The sequence below is a fragment of the Pyxicephalus adspersus genome, chromosome 11 (genome assembly GCF_032062135.1).
Source record: "Pyxicephalus adspersus chromosome 11, UCB_Pads_2.0, whole genome shotgun sequence".
NCBI lineage: Eukaryota > Metazoa > Chordata > Amphibia > Anura > Pyxicephalidae > Pyxicephalus > Pyxicephalus adspersus.
In genome coordinates, this window is record NC_092868.1 from 20976687 (window position 1) to 21004286 (window position 27600).

At 39.5% G+C, this 27600-nt stretch overlaps 1 protein-coding gene across 2 annotated transcripts in view; it reads left to right on the top strand.

Moving 5' to 3' along the window:
* The window catches only part of TRPM4 (transient receptor potential cation channel subfamily M member 4), a 260833-nt gene that overhangs the window by 116918 nt on the left and 116315 nt on the right, over positions 1-27600 (top strand). For both annotated transcript variants that reach the window (XM_072425747.1, XM_072425748.1), the window contains exons 9-10: positions 22046-22145; positions 22259-22377. In XM_072425747.1, the coding sequence (XP_072281848.1) occupies positions 22046-22145; positions 22259-22377 (219 nt within the window). The remainder of the gene's footprint in view (positions 1-22045; positions 22146-22258; positions 22378-27600) is intronic.

The following is a 27600-nucleotide window of genomic DNA, read 5'->3' on the forward strand; positions in this document are numbered from 1 at the left end:
TTCTCTTCAATCAGAATGACAGGCCTGTACCTCACCCTGAGTTAATTTAGAAGGTTTGTGAAACCATATGTTTAAAATAACAAACACCACAAATGGATACAGGTCGAGTTGGTCGGCGTGCTTCTACAGTGGTGAACCCGGAACACCTGACTGGTAGTCACTTTATGGAACATGTACACCAACTGCAAGAATGTGCATGGTGTGTTGCTCTAGGCAGGATGACGCCGCAAAAAAAATCTGAAAAGAAACCAGGTTCTACTGCCCAGGTTGTGACGTTGGGGCTCTTGTTTAAGATATACAACACCCGGGATGTTTTTTAGTTTATTAGATAAATATGGTCTGGTCTGCCACTGAACAGTTATATTATAGGTTTCAGTATTTTTTGTTCATTTATGCACCCTTGTTTATCCAGATTTTTGTGTTTTTTTTATTTAAATTTTATCATCAAATCTAATTTATTATTTTGACATTATTTTGTATTTCAAACTTTATTATACTCAGGATGTCTACTAGACTCTTGTTTGGACATATTTCGGTGAGTTATGCCTAAGAATTACAGGCCTACAAGGTAAAATTATTTTTTTATGAAAGAAAATGTATGGCTTTTAGACATATAAATCCAGACAGAAATGAACCACCCCGGAGGTTAAAATAGTCTTTGATCGATTTGTACATGTCTGAAGTGGAAGGGGACGGGGGGGAACAGCAGATTGTCATACCGATTAGCTAATGGGGTTTGAAAGCCTCAGAAATATTTTTTTTTCATCAGTACCATTGGTACTGAGCTTTGTGAGGCTGGAGAGTATGGACCATTTATGAGAATGTTTTGTGGTAATTTAAAATAATGGGAAGTGGAGGGATTTGGTCCCAATACCAATATCCAGTCAGTCACTGGTAACAATTGTAACCAGAAATTAATGTAGTCTGCATGTGATGTATTGTTACAGAGATATGGGGATCTATTGTCTCCTCTGGGGAAAATCCTTGATGATCAGGGCATATGGACAGATGCGTGGTCAACCACCATCAGAATAATGAGGACTGGCAATGTGGTTAGCCATATTCCATCATCTGTATATATAGAAAGGGAAAGAATCACTGTCTTTTTATCCTGGTCATCCAAAACTTTATCACAGACGTGATAGACAAAGGACACTTCATTTCCTCCTGCTTGGTGACATTGTGCTTATTGTGTCAAGGTAGGTGCATTTTGCCAAGGACTGTACAGAAATCAAATGTAATCTATGCTATGGTTTTAGACCACCCTTACAACAAAAGCACAGGAACTTTTTGTTCATCTAAAGCTCTGCAATCCTCATATATTGCCTTCTGTCAAGACGCTGACAAATCCTCAACGTTCACCATGGGTATCTCCGCTGTGAGAGAGGGTCAATAATAATAGATGCTTTCCAGCCAATAGTACCTCTCTCATCCCTCCTAGGCCACATGCTTGTCCACTGATTTTTCAAGCTCAGAATAAATTTTGGACTGTAAGCATACAGTTGTTTTACTGTCTACTGCTTTCTATGTTTTGTTATAGACCCATTAAGGGATTGTTTTCTTTAATGCTCCATAGTCTAGAATGCGGACAAGTTTACTCAGAAATGTATCGTTCAATCCATAATTTACATATCTCAAATGCATTGTAAACTCTTAAGGGCCACGTGAGAGCCCTACCTTTGGTTTGTGACACTGTATGCCTTATTCCAATCAGAACTGAATGACCCCAGCCAGTCGAGTGACTTTATGGACACATGTAGTTATAGTATATTAGGCAGGGGGGACTTTACCGCATTTTTTTTTAACCCCCACAGTTTTCTATACTGTATAAGACAGGTTGAATAGATAAAATGTAAAGCCAAACATACACATAAAATGTAAAGCCATGCACATTCGGCAGTGTTCAGTACCCCAAACTGACCAATTTCTGCATAGGCATATGTATGTTCACCATTGGTTTTAAAAATTTAATGTTATGATTTCATGACTTTTGTTTTATATCCCTGTTTTACTCCCTTTATTTTTCCCTGCCGATCCCTGTAACAAGATAATAATCAAACCTGTGGAACATATATAAGACAGATGAGCAAACTAAGGTGCGACATGACACACATAACATCTATCATGACCCATAGTGGTTTAAAGGTTTCATCACAGAATATGCAGGGATTCAACTCCCCAAACAAAAGAAGGAAACTATTCAATTACTACTCTGCTTTACCTGCAAGAAAGTACTTTACTAGCTTTAGATATTGCAGCTTGGCATTGGATGTGGTTATTAAGTCTATGATCTACCAGAACCTATGTATGCTTACAAACACCAAGGTGATCTCAGAGTAAAGAACATATTGAAATATTACCAGGCAGCTCCAGTAGCACCTTTAACCTCACTCTAAGCAGGCAATCGAGCCTCAATGTGGGTTTAGAGACTGATCTGATAAACCCAGTGGATATATGCTCTCTTCCCTGACTATTAATGTACACCTTAGACCTTAGTTTGGAAAGGGATATGATACTCGGGTGGCCCCATGTCCAAGCACCTCTCTCTTCTCGCTATCCAGTACAACCTTTTATTTTCATCTTGGATGGAATCGACAAAGCTTTTGAGTGGTGGTGGGCCCACAATTATAGGACCGTGGGCAGGAAGAAAATCATTGGTTGGGCAGATATATGTTCAACACATTAATTGCCTGGCAGAGGGTTTTTCTGATACTTGCAACTCAGACATTGGATCAAGTCCCTAACCCACGGGTTAGACCACACGACTACACCAACCGTGTTTGAACACACATGCTTAAGAACCCCCCTGTGTCCAAAACAAATTACAGTGCTATACTCAAAAGTCATTGAGGTGACCAGAGCATCCGTGCATTCCTACATGACCCAATGGGAAAGAGATTTGAGAAACATGAGAACAGATAAGGAATAGTCCAACAACTGGATGAGAATGTCCAAGTGTTCTACAAATGTACTTATCATGTACTTTTTTAGAATCATGTACAGCCTTTAAGGTAATGATGCATGGTATATGGTACCAGCCAGTTTGTGGCATTTATCACAGATGGTTTCTGGTTTATGCTTCAGAGAGTGTCAGCAGATGGGCACGTATTTGCTTGTATGGTGGACCCGCCCATCTGTGAAAAGATTTTGGGGCAGTGCTAAGAACGTTATTCCAAAACACATACCCAGAAACCCTTGGGAAGCCCTACTACAATTTAAACCTTCCAATCTCATTATTATTTCATTTCAGCTGTGTGCTCATATCCTTCTTGTGGCCAAGCAAACAATAGCAAAAAGTTGGGAAGAAGCAAGCCCTCCCATACCATTAAGTACTGTCACGCAACGGTCCAGTGTTTTAAATTACACCCAAGAGAAATTTTCTAAAATATAGGAACCATGGAGGGCACATGTTTTGCCAAATGTACACCCAGTGTGAATTCAATAGGGAACAATGTCTACTTTTCCACAGGAAAAACCTTGGAATGCCCCCTTTAGTTCTCCCTCTATTTTAAATGTTTTCTGGTTTGTATTTATTTGGTAAATTATACTAGTATGACCAATGTTTTCTAGTTTGCATTCATTTGTTAAATGATGCTAGTATGACCAAGTTGTAGATTTGTATTTCATATATTCCAGTTGATCTGCACATAACTGTTCGATGAAGGTATATGTAAAAGCAGTAATACTATTGTACCATTTGGTTGACTAAATGTACATGTGTTTATAATGCATGCATTATAATGAGTACAAATCAATTCATATTCATGTCCAAGGTCATTAGGTTCACGGGTGTAGTATTTGATTTGTAATTTGATTAGTTCTGGGAACAGTTGGTAAGTATTGTTTCCCATTTAGATTTTATCATATCCAAATAATATTGGAAAAAAATTGGATTTGAAATGAATTACACTGTTCGGTATTATATTTTCTGAAAAATATAATTTGCCAAGGACTCATGGACTACTTCTCCAAACTGTGTCTAAGAATATGCATACATGTATTTATATAGGAATCAACATTGGCTTTACAGTTCTCTAATTTAGACAGGAAACCCCCTCCATTCCTAAAAAATGTCAGCATGCCAATTGTGATAATCTGTGTGATATTTATATTTATCATGATTTTGTGTTTGCAGGTTTTTATCAATAAACAACAAAAATTACAATTTCTATGGTGGGTGTGGTAAGCTCCCAGGGGTGATGTGTGATGAGAGCAGGTTTCTCTGAGTTCGTGTGTGCCTCTACAGCCCAGGAAACATGCCTGGGCCTGGAAAGACCTGGGACCTAAGTCTCCCGCTGGGGAGTCTAGAGGAGACTCATGCCTCAGTGAGGATTTTTCCCAGTCTGTGGGTAGAGGAAAGTACAAGCCAGGTAGTGGACAAACTGCACAGTTTGATGAGAGGAGAGAAACCTGCAATTGTGATCACTATTGTGGTCGTACCATCAAGGTTCTGCTTGATGGTGACACCAAGGGAGGAATAGCTGATGATCTTCTAACCTCTCAGAGCATTATGGCAGAGCTGGGGTGCCTGAATGTAATGTCCAGAGCGCTGGGAGCAGCAATTCTACTGCCAAGAAACTGCAAGGTGTGGAGGCTGAAGTGGAAACATCTGCTGTGGTCTCAAAGCCTATGGAAGCTGCTAATAGAGAACATGCTGAACTCTCTAGTGATGGGTACCCAGTAGATGTTTAAGGCATTTTGAGATTGTTGAGCCCGTATCTAATGATTCATATGTGAGTGGATACCCGTTGCTAGGGGCATCATACTAGAAAACACTCGTCCAGCTTCTGAGATACCTGATAATTACCAAGCTGCATTTGGGGGGGGGGGGAGCTTTAAACCCTGTATTGAAAAACCTTTTCAATACTAGGGAAATTTGATCCAGCTAAAATGGAGTTCAGTTCCCTGGCCGATATCCATTTAGCAAAATGGAGGTGTGGACCTTCATTCTGCTCTCTTGCTACTGAGCCTTCCAGTGGAGTTGTGGTTCTTTTTAAAACCATTAAGGTAAAAGGTAAAAAGCAGGTTTTTGGTGGCCAAAAATAGGTGTTTAGACTATAGAACAATACAGAGGATATGTGTAATACATAGCAGAAAGTTCAATCATTTGTACATAAGATATATGATTATAGTTAACATATGTCTTTATGAAAATAACAAAGTAGCAATAATCACACAAGTGTTCTAGTAGCGATCCATTAGCAGACCAACGCTAGTTGTTAGTAGATTTAAGCATTTTTTGTGTTAGGATATTCAGTGTTAGGGTATAGTACCTGACGCGTTTCGCCTGGACTGGCTTTCTCAGGGGTATATTCCAACACCCTTATCATATGGTTAATGTAGTACAGAACAGGAACTTGTAAGGCCTGCAATGAGGTAATCTTGTCTGTATAGTATTTGATTGGTGCTGAGTAGTGACAAGTGTGTGATGTAGCTGCAGTCAGCTAATCCTGTCAACATAAATTGTAAAGAAATAATAAGTGGGTAATCCTCCCAACAATTGAATAACATAATTATAAAGGTTTGTAGAACTTTCTTGAAAGGGGTAATCTCTTAGTTAACCCATAGTCACATTGGTGGTAATTCTGAGAGTGATGGAAAGGGTTAACAAGCCCATTACTCGCGCCTAGTTAAGGATCAGGCTCTCAATGAAGCAGAGCAAAGTAGAGTTGGAGGGATATTCCCTTGTGTATTCCTTTGCGTGAGTCTCTCCTGCAATAATGCAGGGGAGAGCAGGATCAGAGCTGTCGGCTAAGAAGCTCCGTTATTTATGTATCCTAAAGGCTTGTGTAAATGGGTGGGAGTAGGAAACCCTCCCCCCACGCTAGTACGGGCTAAGGCATACACACGTGCAATAATTGTCGTTGGAAAGGATATTTCACAATCTTTCCAACGACTTACAACTGCACGATGCATGAACGAGTGCTGTACATACAGCACTGTTCTGCTCTATGGAGAGGGGAGGGGGAAAACGACAAAGCGGTACCCTGCTGCACGCTCTCCCCCTTTACTTTCATTACGATCGTTCATCGTTGGTGGATCCGCCAGGACGGTCGTTCGGATGAAGGACGACGGGTGCTGTACACACGCCAGATGCTCAGGGACAATATCGGATGAGAACCATTGCAAGTGTGCACGTAGCCTAAAAAGTGTGTCTCAGATGCATCAAGAGATTTACATGGTGATCCGCCCCTGGATGTGTGTGTTTCTCGGTTAGACCCTGCCCCCCTTTTCTAAGTAGATCAGGCTGGTTATGGGGAAGTGTATCTGACAGCATAGAGCGGTTTACATACGGGGGGGACCTTATATACACCACACCTGCCAAAATGAGCGGCTATTGTGGGGTGCTAGCACTGAGGGTACCGGAACATGATTCCCCGTAAGTAAGGTAACAATCCGGGAGGTGGAAATAGGAGGAAGCTAGTTGAAGGATGAGAGTGTGTTGTTAGATTGCATATTAATCACATTTCATTTTAAGCATATTGACTAAATATATATTGAAAAATACATATAATCAAGAGGGCGCAGTCACCTTATAATAAACATGAGTCTCAAGTCCATGTTTTTACTAGCTAGAGGTACAGTTTGTAACCATTTAAATTTGATAAAATAATAGTGCGTGTCATTATATGTCATTCTCTACAATATGATCATGAGTCATCGAGGACTACATCTGAATGGTCATCAAGAATTACACGTGAGCAATAATTGTACATGCATATTAACCAAAAATATACTTTACATAACAATATAAGAAATACAAAATCATTGATATAAATAGGATGTCATTGAAGGATAGTAAGGTTAATATATATAATCTGACAGGTGTACAGTAGATTATGCTAATTGCATACAGGTAATAATACAGGTAATGTGACACCAAGGCAGGATTGGAGGTGAAGAGAGATATATGTGCCCAGGATTTCTCTTGTATGTGAAGTAATTTGCCCAAGATTCCTCTCCTGTGTGAAGTAGCAGGTGGAAGACTCTCACCTGTGAGATAATTAATGAAGTACTGAGGGTGGGGATATAACAAAGCCAGGACCTCAGTCAGTAGTTCAGCTCTGTTTGGAGACACAGACAGGTGGACTGTGTGAGTGAGCTCTGCTTGGAGAGACACAGACAGTCAGTCTGTGTAAGGGAGCTCTGCTGAGAGACTCAGAAAGTAATGCTCAAGTCAGTCTGTGTGAGTGAGCTCAAATGTGAGTAGAAGGTTGCTGAAAGTTTGGTTTTGAGCTGACAGGGAGAAGTTCTCCAGCTGATAGACAGGGATGTCTGATGTATAGTAAGTGCCGGACAGGCAAGGTTTTCTTTTGCTGTTTTTATCTTATCTGCAACCTTCAATAAACCTGGCTGCAAGCCAGCCTAAAGCTGCGTACACACGGCAAATTTTTCTCGCCCGATAATCGGTATCGGCCAATTATCGGGCGAAAATCTGCCGTGTGTACAGTCGGTCGTTGTCCATCGTCCGACGACCGTCCTGGCGGATCCATGGACGATGGACGACGACCGATCCTAATGAAAGGGAAGGGGAGAGCGCGCAGCAGGGTGCCGCTCCGTCGCTCTCCCCCTCCCCTCTCCATAGAGCATGAACGGTGCTGTATGTACAGCATCGTTCATGCATCGTGCAGTCTTTTCTCGTTGGAAAGGATCGTGAAAGATCCTTTCCAACGAGAAAAATTGCAGGTGTGTACGCAGCTTAAGGCTGATACCTTGGTGTGTGATCTGAGTTGGATGAACCAGACGAATGTCCTTTGACCCCAGCAAAGGCAATCCTGAGCGTAACCCCTCACAGTAAGTACAGGAGAATATATGAAATATAAACAGTTGAACAAGGAAAACATTTGATATTTAGTTATATCCCTATTATAATGGGGTTAAGTAACGTGACAAAAGTTATTTATAGTTAGTGACTAGATCACAACAGGGGATGGTTCATTGGTATAATAAATGTTATTGTAAAAAAGGTTTGAAACTCAAAAAATAATTTAAACTGGGGGGTTTGGTAGCTTTAAGGTTGAAAATCTATTTTTCAGCTTGGACGAGTTTGACTTCGAGGTCGCATCCTCTGGGATTGTGTGGAATATGTTCCAAGGCAAAGAATTTTATGACATTTTGGTCATAGTTATGTCTAGTAGCTACGTGGTATCCTACAGGTGTGACAAACCTTCCATGTGTGATCGAATGAATGTGCTCATATATATACGTTTTTTTTTTTTTGGGCCCTTTTAGTTTTTCCTACATAAAATGCAAGTCATTCGCAGGTGATAAGATAGATGACTCATTTGGTGGTACAATTGACAAAGTGTTTCAGTCTGTGGGTAATGACATTTGGTAGGATGATGGTTTGTGCGTCAGGTGAATAGTGGCTAGAGACAAGGTGATCATTTAAAGAAGGGGATTTCATAAATAACAACTGGGGTTTAGGGTTAATACATTTTTTCACTACTGGGTCTGATGTTAGGATCGCCCAGTGTTTACTAAGGATGTTGCGTATTTGATTTGCGTTTTGAGTAAATTTTGTGATTATTTTTTTTATTTTTTTTTTGTGGGAGAGTATCTTAGGTTTTTTGAGGTTGTTTAAATAGAAGCTCTTCTCTGACTAATGGTTTCACCCGTTGGTCGAAACGCTTCAGATTTTTGTTCGAGTACCCTCAGTCCAATAATCTTGACTGTAAAGCCTTCGATTCCTTCTCAAATTCTGAGTCTGTCGAGCAATTCCTTTTGAGCCTGAGGAACTGATTATACTGTATACTGATAGTAGTAATGGAAGGGCACTTGTAGTGTGTAGAATAGTATTACCCACAGTGCATTTTATGTATAAGGTTGTATTAATAGTGTTGTCGTTGTCGATGGTCAGGAGGACATCCAAAAAGGGCAGACTCTGCATTTTAAGTCTTAGGTGAACCTTAAATTTTATTAGATTGTAGTGTTTCAAAGAATTCCAAAAGTCCGATGAGTCTGTTCATAGGATCAAGATATCATCAATATAGTGCCACCAGGCTAAAATCTGGTGGTACTTAACTTGGGCTGATTTGAACAATTGGTTTTCCCATTCACCTAGGTACAGGTTTGTGAAGAAAATTATATATTCTGTCTTCAGAAGGAAGCTTGTAGAAAATAGAGTATGTGTGCAGGAAAAGCCTTCTGTCATTAAATAAAAGGTATTTATTCAAAGGCACACCAAAAATACAAAGTATGGTAGGCAAGGTCACAAAGTAAACAAAAAGAAAGCATATGAGGATATGACCTGCTTGATGTTAAAGATCAGTCTGTGCGGTAGACTACGGTGGAATAATCTCTAATCATCTCTAATCAAACTTCAAGAGTAGCTTCATTTATACCAAAAGTTTAACATTGACATACATTGTAACTCTACATGTTATTGAAAACATAAATATTGAATTGACTTACACACACATTGACCTCATTGACCTCTGTTTCAATGGAGTCTAGACAGTTCTTAAGTTCTCATGCTCCAAAATATGGAGATCTTTAACCCTCGCATAAATCAACATAAAAATAATTATACAGCTATTCCAAATGACGGAAGTTCAGATACTTTAGGTCTTAGGTAAGTGTCTACCATTTCACTGGCGTTAGAGGAGATTAAATTTTTACCTGCCTTATTAGGATGACCAGTGGGGTTTGTTGGATTTTTGTGTATCTTAGTTAACGAATAAAATGTAGGAATTGTGGGATGTTTAATAGAGATAGATATAAATAGTCCTTAGTGGGTTTATCTATGATGTTTTCATTGAAGGCTTCCCAAACTAGGGAATAGAATTCTTGTATGATATGGGATGGGGGTGTACCATTCCCTGTTGTTAAGTAATTGAAAACACATACATTTGTAAGTCAGTGTTCGTTACCACAACATTATCCCCTTTGTCCGAAGGTTTAATGACAATGTTGTTGTTGTGTTTTGAGTTTTATTAAGAGCTCTACTATGCTTTCTGGAAAAATTGGTATTCGGGTTGGAATCTCGGTTAAAGTTGTGTGATCATTGCTACTTATTTATTTATGCTTTTTTTTAGGTATTTTCAAAAAAGACATATGTTAACTATGTAATCATATGTCTGGTATGTACATATGATTGAACTTGCTGCTATGTATCACACATATGCACTGCATGGTTCTATATTCTAAACTAAACACCTATTTTTGGCCACAAAAAAAACTGCTTTTTGTCTTTCCTGTTATTGATATCTGTGACTCTGAATGCTTCACATACTCCTTTTAGAGGGAGGGGTATTTGGAAATTTAAAGTGTTAAGGTGCGTACACACCTCCAATTTTTATCGTTCAAAACGAACGACGAACGACGAACGATCGATTGGGCAAAAATCGTTCGTAAAAAAAGTAACCAACGACGCCGACGAACGAGGAAAGTCGTTGGAAACGAACGAACGACCGGACCGGCGGATCGGATTGGACGACGATCGTTGAACGTCGTTCGTGTGTACGGTCGTTCGTTGATCGTCCATGGTCTGAGTATGCGTAATGAACGAACGTTCGTTCACTTTCCTGTCGTGCACATAGTTCCTCTGTCGCTCAAACGATCGTATCTATTGTGTGTACAATATCTACAAATGATCGTGTCGTTATCTCTATGTGCAGGATCGGTGCTATACGATCGTTCGTATATATCGTGCAGGATCGTTCATAGTTCGTTTTCCAACGATAATAACTGGAAGTGTGTACGTAGCTTTAGACAATCCTTTGAGGGTTTCTTTTAGATATTAGTATTAGTCCTGGACCTGTGTAGCAGTACATCCGAATGTTGGGGGCTTGTTAAAAGCAGGAGTGGTGGCTTTTTTAGATCCCTAATAGTAAGGTTAGGTGTCGGTAAATGGCTCTGCTTGGAATTGAAATCTAGTCCTCTCAGTTCTGAATTTTTTGCTTCCATTGCTGCCACTAAAACCTTTGGTAAATCTGTTTTACATTCTGCTGTGGATTTGACAGGACCAATCATGGTGGATAAGGCCATGCTATAGATAAGCTGACCACCAAAAAATAGCCTGGGCCAGATAGATTGACAGCCAAGTTTTTTAAATGTTTTAAATCCAGTCTTGCAACTTGGTTAGTGGAGGTTTTCAATGGCTGTCTGAAAGAGGGTTCGCTCCTTCCATCTGCTGTGATTCTCCTGTCAAAGGGAATGATTGTTTAAGAATTGAGAACTGGCGCCTGATTAGCCTTCTCAATGTCAAAAGGACCTGGCAAAAAATTTTCTTCTGGCACTTGTCAGTGGCAGGTGATCTTTTGTCCAGTAATTGGCACTACTCAATTCAAGGTAGTAAAAGGTAGTACAATATACATCATACAATACATGTATTGATGAGCTAAAAGTCCTCGGCGGGGGCAAAAAGCTTCCCACACAGTAGAAAAAATTTGGGGTCTTGAAAAGGGGAGATTGGCAGAGGAGACCTGCATGAAGATGTGGGGAAACACCACTGTACTTCTCTTCTTTCTCAGACTCAGCGGCTTTCTTTGTCTGTCCTTTATGCACTTAGATTTTGTTATCCTAATTGATTTTTTTGCTATATACATGGTGAAGGGTTTGTGCTTTTTGGCCTTGCTTAGTATATGTTAGATTGTATTTTTTTTTGTTTGTAATTTTTTTTTTGTGTGATAATGAGATTTGGGTTTGGCATAGAAGTCTGATATTTATTTTTACAATCTAAGAGGTGAGGGAATGTAGCACACAAAAGGAGTGGGGATTTGAGATGGTGTAGTAAAGGGTATGTGCACGCCTACATGTATGTTTGTACCTACTTCCAATGGCTCCAACCTATGCCACATATTTCACTTTTAAATACTTTATTGGATATTTTAGATATAAATTATTACACAGTTATTTTGTAATTTATATGGATACACTCATAGATATATTTATATAATTTATTTTTTAAATGTACTAAATACATCTTTTCTGTTTGTTGTTCTATCCACCTGGAAGCACAACTTACTATATGCCTTAACTTCCCCTGTGGAAGCCCTCTGGGCGAAAAGTGTGAGATAATCCATGCACTTCATCCTCAACACAATCCATTGCTGCTGTTGGCATAGGACCAACAAGCATTTACTGACAGGAGCTTTCTATGTTTTGTGCTTAAGACCATTATCCCACTGAAAACAGTGGATGGACAATCTCTTTGTTTGCCTTGATGTCCATAACCCATTTAATATGTTTGCTTATATGTAAGGATCTGTATAGTTTGGAATCCACCACTCCATCATGGTCATTGCCTCTATTTGCGCCTTGCTGCACAAGCAGTCTTTTGTAGAGGTTTGGTGTGATTGTTGTGCCAAGGTCCGGGTTTAGGGATGTAAGGTAGTTTGAGAAAAGGTTGTGGTTGAGGTTATGGATATATCTGTAGATTGCTCCAAGGGCAAGAATTACAGGGCAAGAATTAAAGGTGTTAAGGATGAGAAGGTGGTGGTCAGAATGAGGAAATGAGGAGTCAATGTGGCTGAGGTTACAGAGTTTGGTTAATACCAGAACTTGTGTGTCGTCATGTGTATGGGGCCATTTTTGTTCTGTTAGCTTAGAGGAGGAGGTAACTGAGAGCAGTTTCGATAAGGAGGGGGGTTGGGGTCGGGGTCATCTATTGCAACATTAAAATTACCAAGGATAACAGTTGTCAGGTCATGGGAAAGAATGTGGGAGCCAGAAGGATAAGTTGTCTAAAAATTGGAAAATTGAGCCGGGGGGTGGTAGACAACAGCAACAATGAGGGGTTGGGGCAGAAAAAATGGATGGAATGTACTTCAAACATAGTAAAAAAGAGAGAGCGGGGGTAGTAAGGGCTCTGTATGTACAATTACGGGAGACAATAGGACCCACACCACCACCTACTATGTCGCCAGGTCTGGGGGGTATGTGTAAAGTGCAGGCCTCCAAAAAAGAGGGCAGAAGCAGAGTCGGGGTAAAAGCCAAATTTCAGTGGGAAATTTAGAGATTTAGATAGGAGAAGGTTGTGAATGGAAGTTAGTCTACTGCAGACAGATCTGGCATTCCATAGACTGCAATAGGAAGAAGGTAGGTATTTTTGAGTTGGATGAATGGGAAAAAGGTTATGAGAGTGTATCTAGGTGAAGGGGTGGGGACCAGGGTTGGTTGAGATGCCAACAGCAAGCTGCAGTATAGACAGGGAAAGCAGATGAGTGAAGGAGCAGATAGACAAGGAGTTAACAAACTGGTGAGGAAGAGAGGAATTAGGAACAGCAGTATGAGTGGAGGGGGAATGATACATTGTAATAGACAATAGTGAATCACAGCAACGCATTAAACAATATGGCAAACTGAAGTCTATATGAGCAGCAACTTTAATAGATGTTGTAGCAAGACTTGAAAGCAGAGTTCCAGGTGTAAGAATCCTATAAATCAAAGTCAGAAGGACAGCATAGGTGGATTTGGATTTGTGAAGATGGCACTGGCAGAGGTTGTGTTGGGATCCAGGCAGTTTCTTGATGAAGATCCTTTCCATAGGCTTGAGGTGGAAATTTCAGAGTGTAGTGGTGATTCCAATTGTTCTATTCCCTGAATAAATTCCCAAAGGACTTTTAGAGTTGGGCATGTGACCATGCCTATTGATTCAATAAATGTGCTTGGGCATTGGTATGGCTGAACTAAATCAAGTATAATTGAATTTGGAAGATCAGTCAAACCTGGTAGGGGAGGGGTTAGTTGGGCAATAAATATCAATATTCAGTCAGCTGGAACAAAGGGATAGTGAACCGATAATAACATACAAATACAGATGAAATTGGAATCAAACTGACAAAACAGTTCACATGGCAGTCAGAGTAAATTATATACCTGGGACTGAACACCGTTAAAAGGACCAATAAAGCAGGCAGTGCTGTTAACACATAATAGGGGAAGGTCTGCTTCTTTTTTACCACCAACTGAAACACCAACACAACACCCAGCCACCTCCATTTCTTCCCACCTAAAGTTCTCCCCCAAGCCACTTGGTGGATGTGGAGAGGGGGGGAACTTTAGCTTGTAGTAAAAAAGGGGGCGGGACAACACACAACAAATTTAGTGCTCCCAGTCCTTTTTTGTCAGGACTTAGATGTGCAGTAACCCATATCATTGTGTCAGCTATCTACTGCTCCCTTTGCTTCATTTCAACTTTTTAATGCCCTCCACAGTACATTCAATTTTCCATCTTTGCATTGTGTCCCAGATGTCCAGTGCCCCTGTATTGTCACACAGATTCCTAGTGACCATTGTCCTGCAAAGATTGTAACCGCTTGTAAAAGTGTAATAGTGTAATCAATGCAGTGTAATTTTTTTAGGCTTGGGTCACATTAGTAGTAAAAAAAAAAACTTGCATAAACCATAATATTTTAGCCATAGGACTCCCACCATAATCTTTTTCACCCAGGTCCATTAAGCAGTTTTAAACTGCACCCCCTTTCAGTGTCATAATCCATGAGCCTAGGTCCAAATTCCAGGTTTCCTGACAAGGCAATTTAGACCCTGTCTTCAACAATCTATATCTACATAAATTATTTCTTTCTCTTACTATTTACTTTCCTAGGACACACTTTAGCAACATACATCAGTTGCTTGCTTGTTTGTTTTCCCTGAGCAGATTATCCCATCACAGTTTCAGAAACTTGTTTACTTTGTTCAGGCCTAACTTCTCCTTTCACTAATCAAAGCAGAATTATTTAATCACAGTGCTTATCTCATGAGGAGCAAAGGTGTTTGTGTTCACTGCACACAGGGGAAAGGAGCTGCTGGCTTCTTCCACACAGTCACTCATTGCACTTACCATAGCTCCTTCTGACTCTAAGACCTCTTCCAGCTATTGGTCAGCACAGGGACAATGGACTTTTTTTCTCCTGCTGTTCTCAGCAGGCAAAATAAATGTAGCAATATAACAGCCTCAGGTCGCCATTTCATATGTCATTTTGCTGGGTTCCCTCAGGACAGAAAAAGCATTGTTCAGAAAACAAACTCTAGTTCCAGTGGCATGTAAATGCATGTGACAGGCCCCCCCTCAAAAAAAAAAAAAATGCTATTTGAAAAAAATAGTTGGCTAGAAAAGCTTATTACTTAAAAAAATAGCCTCTTAATCTAGAGGACTAGAGGACATTATCAAAGGGATCAATAATTTTAATATTTGGAAAGATGTATAAGCTATTAAAACATATTTTCCGGGGGCCTTGTCCGGCCAGCTCTTAAGATGGCTGTGTTCTGAGAGAGCTCCGTGTGAGTCTGGGCGTTAGCGACTTTTTCCGTAGCGACTGTGACCCTCCGAGTGCCTTACTGGTGTTCTGGATCCATACTTACCCTGGCAAACATGACTAGACGGAAGAAGGGGAAGACGGAGCCTCAGAAACTTTCCTACTATTTTAGACCGCAGCAATCTCGTCAACAACAAGATGGCGACGGGACCCCTGTTCCGGCTACTTCACCTGCACAATCAGCTGGTGAATCCTCTCCGCGGTATGTGCGTAAAGGAAGATCGGTGGGCAGTGTAGATGAGTCCTCCCGTCATACTGCCTCACCTGAACCACCATCTCTGTTTTCGCAGGATGAGGTATCTCATACCCCGGATCCCGCGGTAAGTGAGACCGGGGCTGCTGCCCTAACAGGCCCGATTGTGGAGATAGATTTGGAGCGTTTTCAAGTGGGAGATGCAGTGCTGTCCCCAGCAACCCTGAAGAAGATGCTACTGTCTTTGGGACATTCTATACAACAGGATTTAAACTCCATGTTGGGTACTTTTAATACATCAATCTCAAGTTTTGGAAAAAGACTTCAACATGTAGAATCTAAAATGGGGGAATTTTCCAGGCACATAATGATTTGATTGATGCCCATCAGGAACATCTGAGATAAATTGGCTTAGGTCCAAAGTAGCTGATCGGGAGGACCGCTCCCGACGTAACAATATAAAGCTTAGGGGGATTCCAGAATCTGTGGTCCTGGGTGAACTGGGGACTTTTGCTAGGCATATGTGTCATGCATTAGTTCCATCAGCTACAGATTTGGAGCTTACAATCGATTGGACCCATAGAATTCCCAAGCCTGCTTTCTTCCTGCTGAAACACCACGGGATGTGCTAATACGCATGCACTTTTTCCATATTAAAGAAAAAGATATGGCGGCAGCCAGAAAAACACCTCCCTTACAGGAACAATTTCATAATATTCAACTGTTCACTGATCTATCTGCTCAGACGATTCAAAATCGTCAAAAAAAAGGAAATTGTCAACTATTACTAAAATATTACGAGATGATCAGATCGCATATCGTTGGGGTTTTCAAGCCAAGCTGCTGATAGCCTATTGTGGAATAACCCATGCAGTTTTCTCAGTGGAAATGGGTCGGCAGCTCCTTCAAGGATGGAATCTGGATAATACTGCTCCCGAACATTAGTCGCCTGCATCTCCGAGAAAAGTGTCCCATGAGTGGACCTAAATTGGGATGGAGGGACCACTTTCCATGATTTAGCCCTCACTATTACACGGACTGTGTTCTATATCTAGCCAGTATGGCTTTATGTTGCCCGATACACCTGGTTACTAACCAGGGGGACATTTTTTTTTCTTGAATTTTTTCTTTCAGTTTTTTTTGTTTCTATTTTTGTTATACCGGCCAACCAGTTTTCTTTTTGTTGGAAGATATCCTGATGTCTCAAGTTTTAGTTTCTTTGTTGGAAAAGTCTACACAGCTATGGTTTCTCATACCCAAAAGGTAGTGAGATGACACGCTTTATCTCTTTGAATGTTCGTGGTCTTAACAGCCCATTCAAAAGAAATCTACTATCTAAGGAAAAGCAAAGCTTGAAAGCAGATATTATTTTTATCCAGGAAACCCATCTACATAGTCTTCAATTGCCTAACTGGAAGTTGAAGTATTTCTCACATACTTATATGGCGAATATACCTAAAAAGAAATGTGGAGTGTTAATTGTGGTTAGAGACTCTGTTTCCTACCAATATCCTATTCATTGCTGGAAAAGATGGCAGGTTTCCTATTCTGATTTGTAAAATCAATGCAGAAATCTTTACTTTGGTGAATATATACGCCCCTAATTACAATCAACATTCTTTCCTGAGGAAGCTCTTTAAACTAGTAAATAAAGTTAAACAGGGAGTACTGCTTGTGGGAGGCGATTTCAATGCGACTCCAACACTAAAACCAAACAGAAATCTCAGGATTTGCAAATTCTTCTGATGGAATACGAACTATTTGATATTTGGCGGTGTCAACATAGAGATGATCACGACTATACTTACTATTCGCACGTCCATCAATCACACTCTCGTATTGACATTTTTTTGAACCAAATCTCATATTTTCTTACACCCTGTTACTAATAAATATTCTTATAGCCCTCAGGGTATAGCGGAAGCTTTTTGTAACTACTACCAGAGTCTTTATAATCTAAAGGATGATAGTGATACGTTCCAGCCGACTGATGCATCTATACGCAACTTTTTGGATTCCATCTCTTTAAATTCAGTTACGGCAGCACAATTGCAACACTTCTCTGCGCCCTTTACGATAGCTGAAATAGATAAGACTACCAGATCTTTACCAAATCATAAAACTCCGGGAAATGATGGATTTCCCAATGAGTATTACAAATTCTTTAAGGCGCAACTCTCACCATATTTAGTTAAGGTATTTCATGAAGCAGCTGAGTTTGGGACGTTTCCAAAGGAAATGCTTCAAGCAGTGATTGTTACAATCCCTAAGGAGGGGAAAGACCATACAGTTCCCAATCAATATAGGCCAATTTCGCTTCCTAACTCTGATGTTAAGATATATGCGAAAACTTTGGCACTTAGATTAGCTTCGATTGTTCCATATATAGTTCATCCTGATCAAGTAGGCTTTGTAAAGAACAGACAGGCTCCTGATGGTACTAGAAAATTGATTAATATTTTGTGATTTGCGGAGCTACACAAATGTCCTTCTCTGCTGTTTTCTTTAGACGCTGAGAAGGCATTCGACAGGGTGCACTGGGGCTATTTATCATCGGTGTTGAATAAATTTGCTTTAACAGGCTGGGTCAAATCGGCTATCGTATCCCTATACTCCACTCCCAGTTCCAGGGTATTTACATCTGGTGCCCTCTCTTCTAGTTTTGATATAACAAATGGTACGCAACAAGGCTGTCCGCTTTCACCTATTATTTTCACTTTATTGGTTGAACCTTTTTTGTATGTATGTGTGTATATATATATATATATATATATATATATATATATATATATATATATATAAAATTTTTGTATATATTTCAGACAGTGGGTAGAGATGGAACTGTCATTTCTCAACTATTCTTGTTATCAATGGCTGTTACTTGCTATCAAAATAGGGTTTCGCGTGCCTCTTAATGACTACACTACTATTCAAGCTACCCTTCAAATCTGGGGTAAATATTCGATCTATGACCCGAGTATGCATTCGACTATGCTACTTACCCCAGATTTGAGGATTTTGGAGGTATTCATTCCTCATTTAAGTCTCTCTTCTTGGTATAATTATGGAGTTACTAAACTTAGACATATTTTTTTTAAAAATTTAAAACATTTCAGTCTCTGCAAAAGATCTATAATTTGCCATCTATGGAATGTTTCACTTATCTGGCAAATCGGCACTGTTTGCTGACCCTGGATTTATCTGATAGACTCCCAATGGATAATTCTATTTTCTTTTATTTCAATAATTTGGCTTTAGGGAATAAAGGAATCTCTAAATTCTATCGGCTACTTAGTTTCAACCTGGGATTTCAGAAGTCAATAGCGATGCGAAAGTGGGAAAAAGCACTCGATCCTATTATCCCGGATGGTTCTTGGCAAGCCGCATTAAATGCAACCTATCAAGTTACTAAATGTGCAGACCACCGGGATATGTACCAGAAAGTGGTGAATCATTGGTATCTGACTCCGGTCAGGCTAGCATATTTCTCAGAATCTAGCACAAATACTTGCTTGAGAGAATGTGGTGGACTTGGTACATTACACAATATTTTATGGTATTGTATTTCGGTCCGCTCTTTCTGGAACCAAGTTTTTACTTTGGTCTTGGAGATTTCGGGTACCCATATTCAACCTAGCTCTGATTTAGCAATCTTGCATTTGGGTTTGGATGTAATCCCTATGCAAGCTAGATCAGTAGATATTCATGTTCTACTAAGTGCCAAATTGTCTATATTGCATGAATAGAAAAGTCTGAATGTGCCCACGGTGACCAAGGTTGAAAAAGATATTAATGCCCACTGCTCTTATGAACGCATATTTGCTTTGTCTCAAAATAGGTTTAAACAATTTCCTAAAAATTGGAAGTGTGGTCTACTCACAAGAAGTGCGTTGTGAATATTTTATATGGCAAGAGGAATTGCTGTATTTCAGATATTGTTTTTTCCTTTTCTTTTTTTCTTTCTCTTACGCCGACATTGGATATGTATTTTATTTTTGTATAATATGGGCTGGTATATGTTTGTTTGTTTTTGTACTTTGTACTTTTTTTTTCTATACTTTCTTTCCATCTTTCTTATTCTGTTCTTCCTTCTTTTTTGACTGTCTTGCTTTATATAGTCATCTTATTGGTGTCTTCTTTTCTTGAGGTAAAAATGTATATGTGCAACTTTGTTAGGTTTATGTTTGTTTTTATTTGCTACTACGATTTTGTATTTTTATATCCTTTAACAAACAAAAATTCTTGAAGAAACATATTTTCCAGTTTCATTAGCGAACTACAGGAAAGTTTCCTTGCCACAGACTGCTCAGACTAATTCAGTTTCTTAAAACAGCAGTGGAATGGATGAGATCCTCCATAAATAGCATATTCATGTTTGACTTTACTTTGTTGGTCTATTTATCCTGTTTCTAAAAGGTAAAACAAGTACTGTTGTAAGCTTCTAAAACATCTAGATGCTGGAACATATCCCAACAAGGATTGGGATGCTTTTTATCTAGAACACTAGCAAAAACGCACAAACACTTGAAGCTAATTGCTGAAAGTAAACCATTGCTACCTTATGACTGAGGAACTCTCTGCTCCCTAACAGAGATAGGTTTCCTACAGGAGATACTATGAGAAGTAATAGCATGAGCAGAGGACAAATTGCTTGAAGGGAACTAAGAATACACTCTATTACAATTACACAAAGCAGAGTTATTAGAAATGACCCAAATGGGGACAGAAGGAGGAGACTCCCCCTATCAGAGGGAGGATTCTGACTAAAACTAAGCTAGGCAAACATTCTATCAATTAAACCCTGATGCTGATTCACTAATGACAGTAGAGTTTAATTGTATACCTTGCCAATTGAAGAATCTTAGAGACCACCATCAGTAAGAGGCAGCAGTGCAGGGGAAGCAGGAACAAGGGAAGACACTTGCTTGAGTCAGGAGTGAATGTCAGTGTCCTGGCTTGAACCCGATATTGCTGGTTGCCTTGAAGATGCTTTTGAAGCTAAACTGTGAGCCTGGGAAACTTTGTGTGCCCTAGACCAAGCATCCACTTGCTTCCAAATAGAAAGACATCACAACCTAATAGGCATTGAGACTTGTTCTATTTATGAAACCTTGTTTGACAGACCATGCCCCCCCAACTATGCTCCAGCCCTGCTTCAGAATAAATCTGTCTCCACCACAAATGAGGAAGCTATGGGAACCTTAGGTCCACTCAAATTTCATACCAACTAAGTCTGCAGTGAAATTCCTGTGAAGTGAAGTTTAAAGTCCCACTTTGAACTTTAGCAATTCAGGCAGATGGTTATTGCAGAAAGGGACAGACAATGTCTCTTCTGCAATAATTGTTCTTACCTGCTTGACCGCCACTCAGCTTGCAGATTTTGCTGAGGTGCACATGGTCATCTTAGCGTTGCTTTCCAGGACAATCCTGGCTTCCCTTGCATGTGTTGTGAATAGATGAACTCACTTTAAGGTCCTTGCAAAGAACAAGGATGCACCCTTTGCATTTGGAGGAAAAGAATTGTAATCTTTGCATGAGGAAGGGATTCTTCACAGTAAGGTATGTAAAAATGTGGAATGGGGTCCCTCAGAAATTAGTTTTAGGACATGGAAAGCATGATGGCTCAGTGGTTAGCACTCTGACCTTTGAAGCGCTGAGTCCCATGTTCAAATCTTGGCTAGGACACTATCTGCATGGAGTTTGGAGATTCTCCCTGTGTCTGCAGGGGTTTCCTCCGGGTGCGGGTTTCCTCCCACATTCCAAAAACATACACTGAGGTTAATTGACTTCTCTCCAAAATTGACCTTAGACTACATTAATGACATATGACTATGGTAGGGACATTGGATTGTGAGCTATATACTTTGTAACGACTATGGACATTGCACTGCGCTGCGTAATAGGATGGCGCTATATAAATACTGTGTAATAATAATAATAATTCTATAGATTGCCTTAAAGTGGATCAATGATTCCCGGGAGGCTCGCTTCCTCCTCGCTGGGATAAGGAAGAATTCCAGACTGTGCGGGGACCAGATAAAAAAAAGGTCCAGTGTGATCGAGGAATCTGGGGGATTTTTTTCTCTTTTTAACATTTGGTTTAGTTCTGCTTTAAGAAAAATCTGCATGCTTTTCTAGAAGCACAGGATATAACCTGGTATTAGTTTAAGGAATGAAACTAGAAACTGTTGATCGAGGGATTGCCACACAAGATCAGGAAGGAATTTTGCTCCTGTCGAACCATGAGTAAATTAAACCATGTTTTTTTGCCTTCCTCTGGATCATATGGCTTTATCTGAAATATGCTGTTTTTTATTATGTTTTATTTCCTTAGAAATAAATTATTTATAGCAGTATTTCTTTAAATAAAATGCTAGAGATTAAATTGCCAATCATAAATAAAACAGCTAATGGTACATCAAATACTCAGTTCCAGAGATTAATTAAAGCAATTGTAAATACAATCATAATAGCAATCGAATTTTAATCTATTAATCGAAAATACCTTTGAGAATAAATTCAATGGTGTATGGCTAGCTTTATCTTTTATAATGTATTAATTTACTGAGAGAAGTTTTGTCTATCTTAGGTTGAAAAGATAGTAGAGAACCGGGACTTGGTCACAGTCTATTCAAACACAGATGGGACAGAGGATTTTGAGACTGTTATCTTGAAAGCTTTGGTCAAAGGTAATCACATAATCCTAGATTTTTTGTATTGTACTCCATTTTGTTTCGTGATAGCAAAAATCAGACTAGCTTGGCTGGTGATGATGGAGAATTTGTTGATTTTTTTTTCACAGCTTGCAAGAAACATTCCAGTGATGCCACTGAATATCTGGATGAATTGAAGTTAGCAGTGGCTTGGAACAGGGAAGACATTGCTAAGACGGAGTTATTTCATGGAGAAATCCACTGGCGGGTAAAATTACATTAAAAGTAATTGTGTCATTATTTTTCAAAACATGATAAAGGTGAGCAGTTCTGAGAACAAAAAATAGTTGGGTAGAAAGCTCTATACAGGTTGCTCATACCTTTTTGATGTCTGTTCTCAACTTATGTGCTATAACGGCATTAGCTCTAGAATTGGCTCCCCGGTAAAGCAGCTGCTTCTTAGCTTGCTTCTAATAGAGTGGCCTTTAACCCCCCAACCGCTAAGCCCGTAATTTCTCGCACTAAATATTTTTGCTCTTTTGGATAACCCCGTATTTTTTCGCCTACACTAAAATCCCCACTTATATATAATAGAAATCTATTAATAAATTAAAATTGTTATATTAACACTAGCTGACATTTTATTCAAATATTATAAAATTATAAATAATTTCATGTAACAGTAGTGGGGTTATCATTGGTAGATTTAAAATGTTTAAAATGAAAACATTATTAAATATTATATATTAACTATGTATAAATAATTATAAGCAGCACAGTGCAGGTTTGAGATACAGAAGCGTGTCTGTCAGGTCTTCACCTGAGCCTCTTGAAAGTGAGAATGTTGTGCTGCTAACAAAAAAAAAAACTAGGGTGTTACCCTCTGTCTGCAAACAAGCGCCATCTCCGGAGGTTGAGGATACAAGCAGGAGCAGTGTAGCAGTAATTAGAGAATCTTTAGGAGTTAAGGGATTAAGAGCTAGAGTAAGGTCAGAAGCTGTGGATCAACAGCCAAACCAGATTGATAACCAAGGGTCAGGAGCCAGTGTGATTACAGGGGATCACAGGTATCAAGAATAGGCTGATTGAAGATGAACATCCAGTAAGGAATCTAGGGAGAACTGAGCTTATATAGACACTCTATTACCAACACCTGTGTGAGTCCACTCAGCAGGATAATCTCTATCTGGTGACTAGTGATAATGTAGGTTTCAGATTACCAGTTTCACAGCCTTTTAAAAAGTGGATCTCTGCTCACAATGATGCGCACAATACAAAGTGTGAGGATCTCGTGAAAAACTAGGTAGGATCTATTGCCTATGAGAGTTTATATATACAGCTTCTGCCCAACCTTTCAACCCCATTCCTAAAGAAATTCAAATTGTTCACCTACCAAGGTGAATTATCACCTTGCAAGATCTAATATGCATAGTTTAATTAATGTGGTGATGAACAACTTTGCAAAGAATATCCAAAAAAAAAAGCTTTTTTTATTAAGTGAAACATGTTCCATATGGTTAAATATTCCTTTCAAGAGATATGATGCATATGGGGATGCATAATACACAGGTAATTATTGGAGTCTGCTATAGGCCCCCCAGTGCTAAGGAAGAAATAAAGAATTAACTACTAGCACAGATAGAAAAGGCTGCAAAGGCTGGCATAGTTTTAACTATTTTAACTACATGGACATTGACTGGAGTAATGACACTACAGGGTACAGTAAAAGGGTGGTCATTTATTAATTGTATACAAGATAATTTTTTGGTATAGTTTATAGAAGCCCCTACTGGAAATGATAATCTGCTGGACCATACCAAATGTGGATATAAAAGAGAATCTGGGTAGCAGTGACCATACTATGATTTAATTTAATGTAAGTTGTAAACCGGAAGCAAAATCAAGAAGGATAAAAAACATTCAATTTTAAGGGGGCAAATTTTGCATTATTAAGGATGGCTCTCTGTGACTTGGACTGGGAGAAAATATTGTCCATAAAGAACACACAACAGAAATTAGAATGTTTGGAAAGTCTGTTCTACACAAACACACTGAAAAATATATTCCAATTGGTAATAATTGGTTGATTGGTTTGGGAGGCTAAAATTAAACCCTATGTGGCTCACGGCTAATGTTAAAAAAGCTATAAAGAATAAGAAAAAGGCATTCCAAAAATAAAAAAATAAAGGATCTCAGCTTCATAATTTGAAAAGTATAAAGAATATAACAGAAGATGTAAAAGGAGATACAATGTACAAAACTTCAAAATGAAAGGCAGATTTTTTAAAATATATTAATGGCAGATCTGAGCATGAAGGCCCCTTAACCTCCCTGGTGGTCAAAATATGTCAGTATTTTTATGCCAAAAGGCGTACATTGTTTTGCATTGAAAATTTTTTAGTGCGCTTCAAATTTTACATTGTGGGCCTATAATTCTAAATGTCCAATATTTGTTAAGTTTAATAATAAACTTTAAATAAAAAAACACAAAAATCAAAAACAAGGGTGCAAAAAAAAATACTGAAACCTGTAATATAACTGTACAGTAGCATATATATATATAGTATTGTGTGGTGTTCAATACAGTTATTTTGTATTCAATCCAATACAAAATAATTTGAATTTCCTGCTACGCTCCCTTGCACGCACCAACGTCTTGGGGAACGTCAGTGCACTCGCTGGGGGAAGATCAGAGGAAGGGGACGCAGCCCAAGGATGAGATCCGGCAGTAGGACACAGGAGTATGCAGATGAGACTAGGTAAGTATTTTATTTTTTATGTTTTTAGATTCCCCTAGTTTGGCTAGGGGTTACCGCTTACAGCATGTTTTTTTTTTACCCCGAGTCACACTAGGGAGTACTGCTTAGGGGGTTAAAGGATGTCTCTAAATTGGTAACTGGGGATAAACAAAAGGCAGATTTACTAAACACTTTTTTAGCTATGCGTACACAAAGGAAAATGGCAGATCTCATGTCCAAATTGCTAATAGCAATATCACTGCCTTAAACGAGTCACAATGGCTCAAAGTTGATATGGTTGAGAAACAATTGGATAAAATTAGGTAATAAAGTACTTGGACCTGATGGATTACATCCATGTGTCATGGTACCAATGGACTGGCATAAGGCCAGAGTGGTTCCTATCTTCAAAAAGGGAGCAAAGTCAAGTTTAATGTCCATAATTTACCCTAGGGTACACCACTAATACCCTTGATAATCACATAGAGGTGTTTATGCTAAAAAAATAATATAATCAGTGATAGCATGGATTCAAGAAAGACCTAAGTTGTCAAACCAATTTATCAGAAAGTAAGTAGTGATTCATACTCTAAAGTTTAGTGGTGTACCCAGGTTTCAGTGTTGGAACCTTTGCCGATTAACATCTTTATAAATGATACAGAGTTTGAGATTAAAAGTACAACTTCTGTGTTTGCAGATGACACCAAACTATGTGATGAAATTAGGTCCATACAGGATGCCTATAAACTACAAGCAGACCTGGATGCACTGTTTTATTGGGCAGCCAAGTGGCAAATGACACTTAAAATTGATAAATATAAATCCGGCAATCGGGAAGGATTTTTTTTTCCGTGTTGGAGCAAACATTTTTTTGCCTTTCTCTGGAACAACTTTGGCTTAAGGGTTTTTTATCTGGGATATGTTTATTTCCCTAATGGCTGAACTCGATGGTCTTATTTCAACCTAACTATGTAACTGTATAGACTAATGCGACCTTAATGCCATTACCATCAAAAACCACTACCCATTGTCACTCATCACTGAGCACTTTCTGCTACTCAGCGCTTTCTGAGATTTACCAACTATTGCTGGCATTTTATTAGGAATTAATCCACGCTGGTCGCTCCCATCACCGCACTGACATGGAAGGATGCAAACCCTACGGATTGTCCCTCTGAGGCCATTCTGGCTTTTAATTCTTCAAGCAGGCTTTTCTTTCTGGTCCAGCCCTTGTTAGGCCAGATGTTACCAAACCTTTCTCCATCGAGGTTGATGCCTCCTCTGTCTGAGTGGGAGCAATCCTCTTCCAGGCCCCACTGGAGCCAGACCCTGATATGCATTCTTTTCCAGGACGTTTTCCTCAGCAGAAAATAACTATTCCATTGGAGAATGAGAACTTCTAACTATCAAGGTAGCTCTGGAAAAATGGCAATACATCTTGGAGGGTTAGCCTTACAAGATCACTATTTTTATGGATCATAGGAACCTCCAGTATCTGCAGTCTCAGCCCCTGGTAAGCCCACTGGTCTTTGTTATTTTCTTGCTTTAATTTTGTGATCACCTTTAAACCTAGTTCAGCTAACTCCCGAGCAGACGTGCTTTCTTGCTCATTTGATCCACAAGATTCAGATGTCATCCCTCCAGCCTGCATCCAAGCCTTGACCTCTATCCAAGAATCCGCTATCCCTCCTGGTAAAACCCTGGTGCCTTCCCAACTCTGTACTAAAATCTTATGTTGGGCAACTGACTCTAAACATTCTGGTCACCTGGGCGTACACAGAAACTTTACATTTCTCCCCCGAAAGTACTGGTAGCCCAGTGTTCTCAAGAATGTGACAGACTATGTCAAGGCCTGTGCTGTCTGTGCTCAAAGTCAGCAGGCCAGCTTCTTCCCCTACTTATTCCCACAGAACCTTGATGTCCTCTGTCTTTGGATTTCATCACTGATCTTCCTCCTTGCGTTGGCTGTATGGTTATTTGGGTAGTTGTGTTTTCCTTTTTCTAGACTTCGTCATGCCCACTCATATAGTGTCAGATCGTGGGGTGTAATTTACTTCCCATTTCTGGAAAGGCTTCTGCAAATCCCTGGACATTTCTGCGGAGTTCTCCTCAGCTTATCACCCACAAACCAATGGGCAGACGGAAAGGATCTATCAGTCCTTGGAACAATACCTTTGAGCCCTTGTATCTGCCAACCATAATGACTGGATGACTCTGTCACCTTGGGCAGAGTTTGTCCAAAATAATCATGTCTGCACCAGCACCAAGTAGTTTCTATTTTTTGTCTACAGCAAACACCCTCACCTTTCCTTCCTTATACCCTGCTCTGCCAAAGTACCTGCACTCTGTGCCCTGCAGAGGAACTTCAACTGTATTTGGGCTTCAACATCAGAGCACCTAGAGCAGTCGTCTGCCTTTACACGAAGTCCGCAACCTAGCAGTAACCAGCAGCGCAACATCCTCACCACTAGAGGCTCTGGAGAAGACCTGGATTTCATTTTGACTTCTCAGGGCTCATACCATTTCTGTGCAAGCTGTAGTTCCCCCTAGTGGCCAAGTGTGACATTATATATATATCATATATATTTCTTTGGATTGAAGATTATTATTATTATTATTATTATTAATAAACAGGATTTATATAGCGCCAACATATTACGCAGCGCTGTACAATAAATAGGGGTTGCAAATGACAGACTAATACAGACAGTGATACAGGAGGAGAGGACCCTGCCCCGAAGAGCTTACAATCT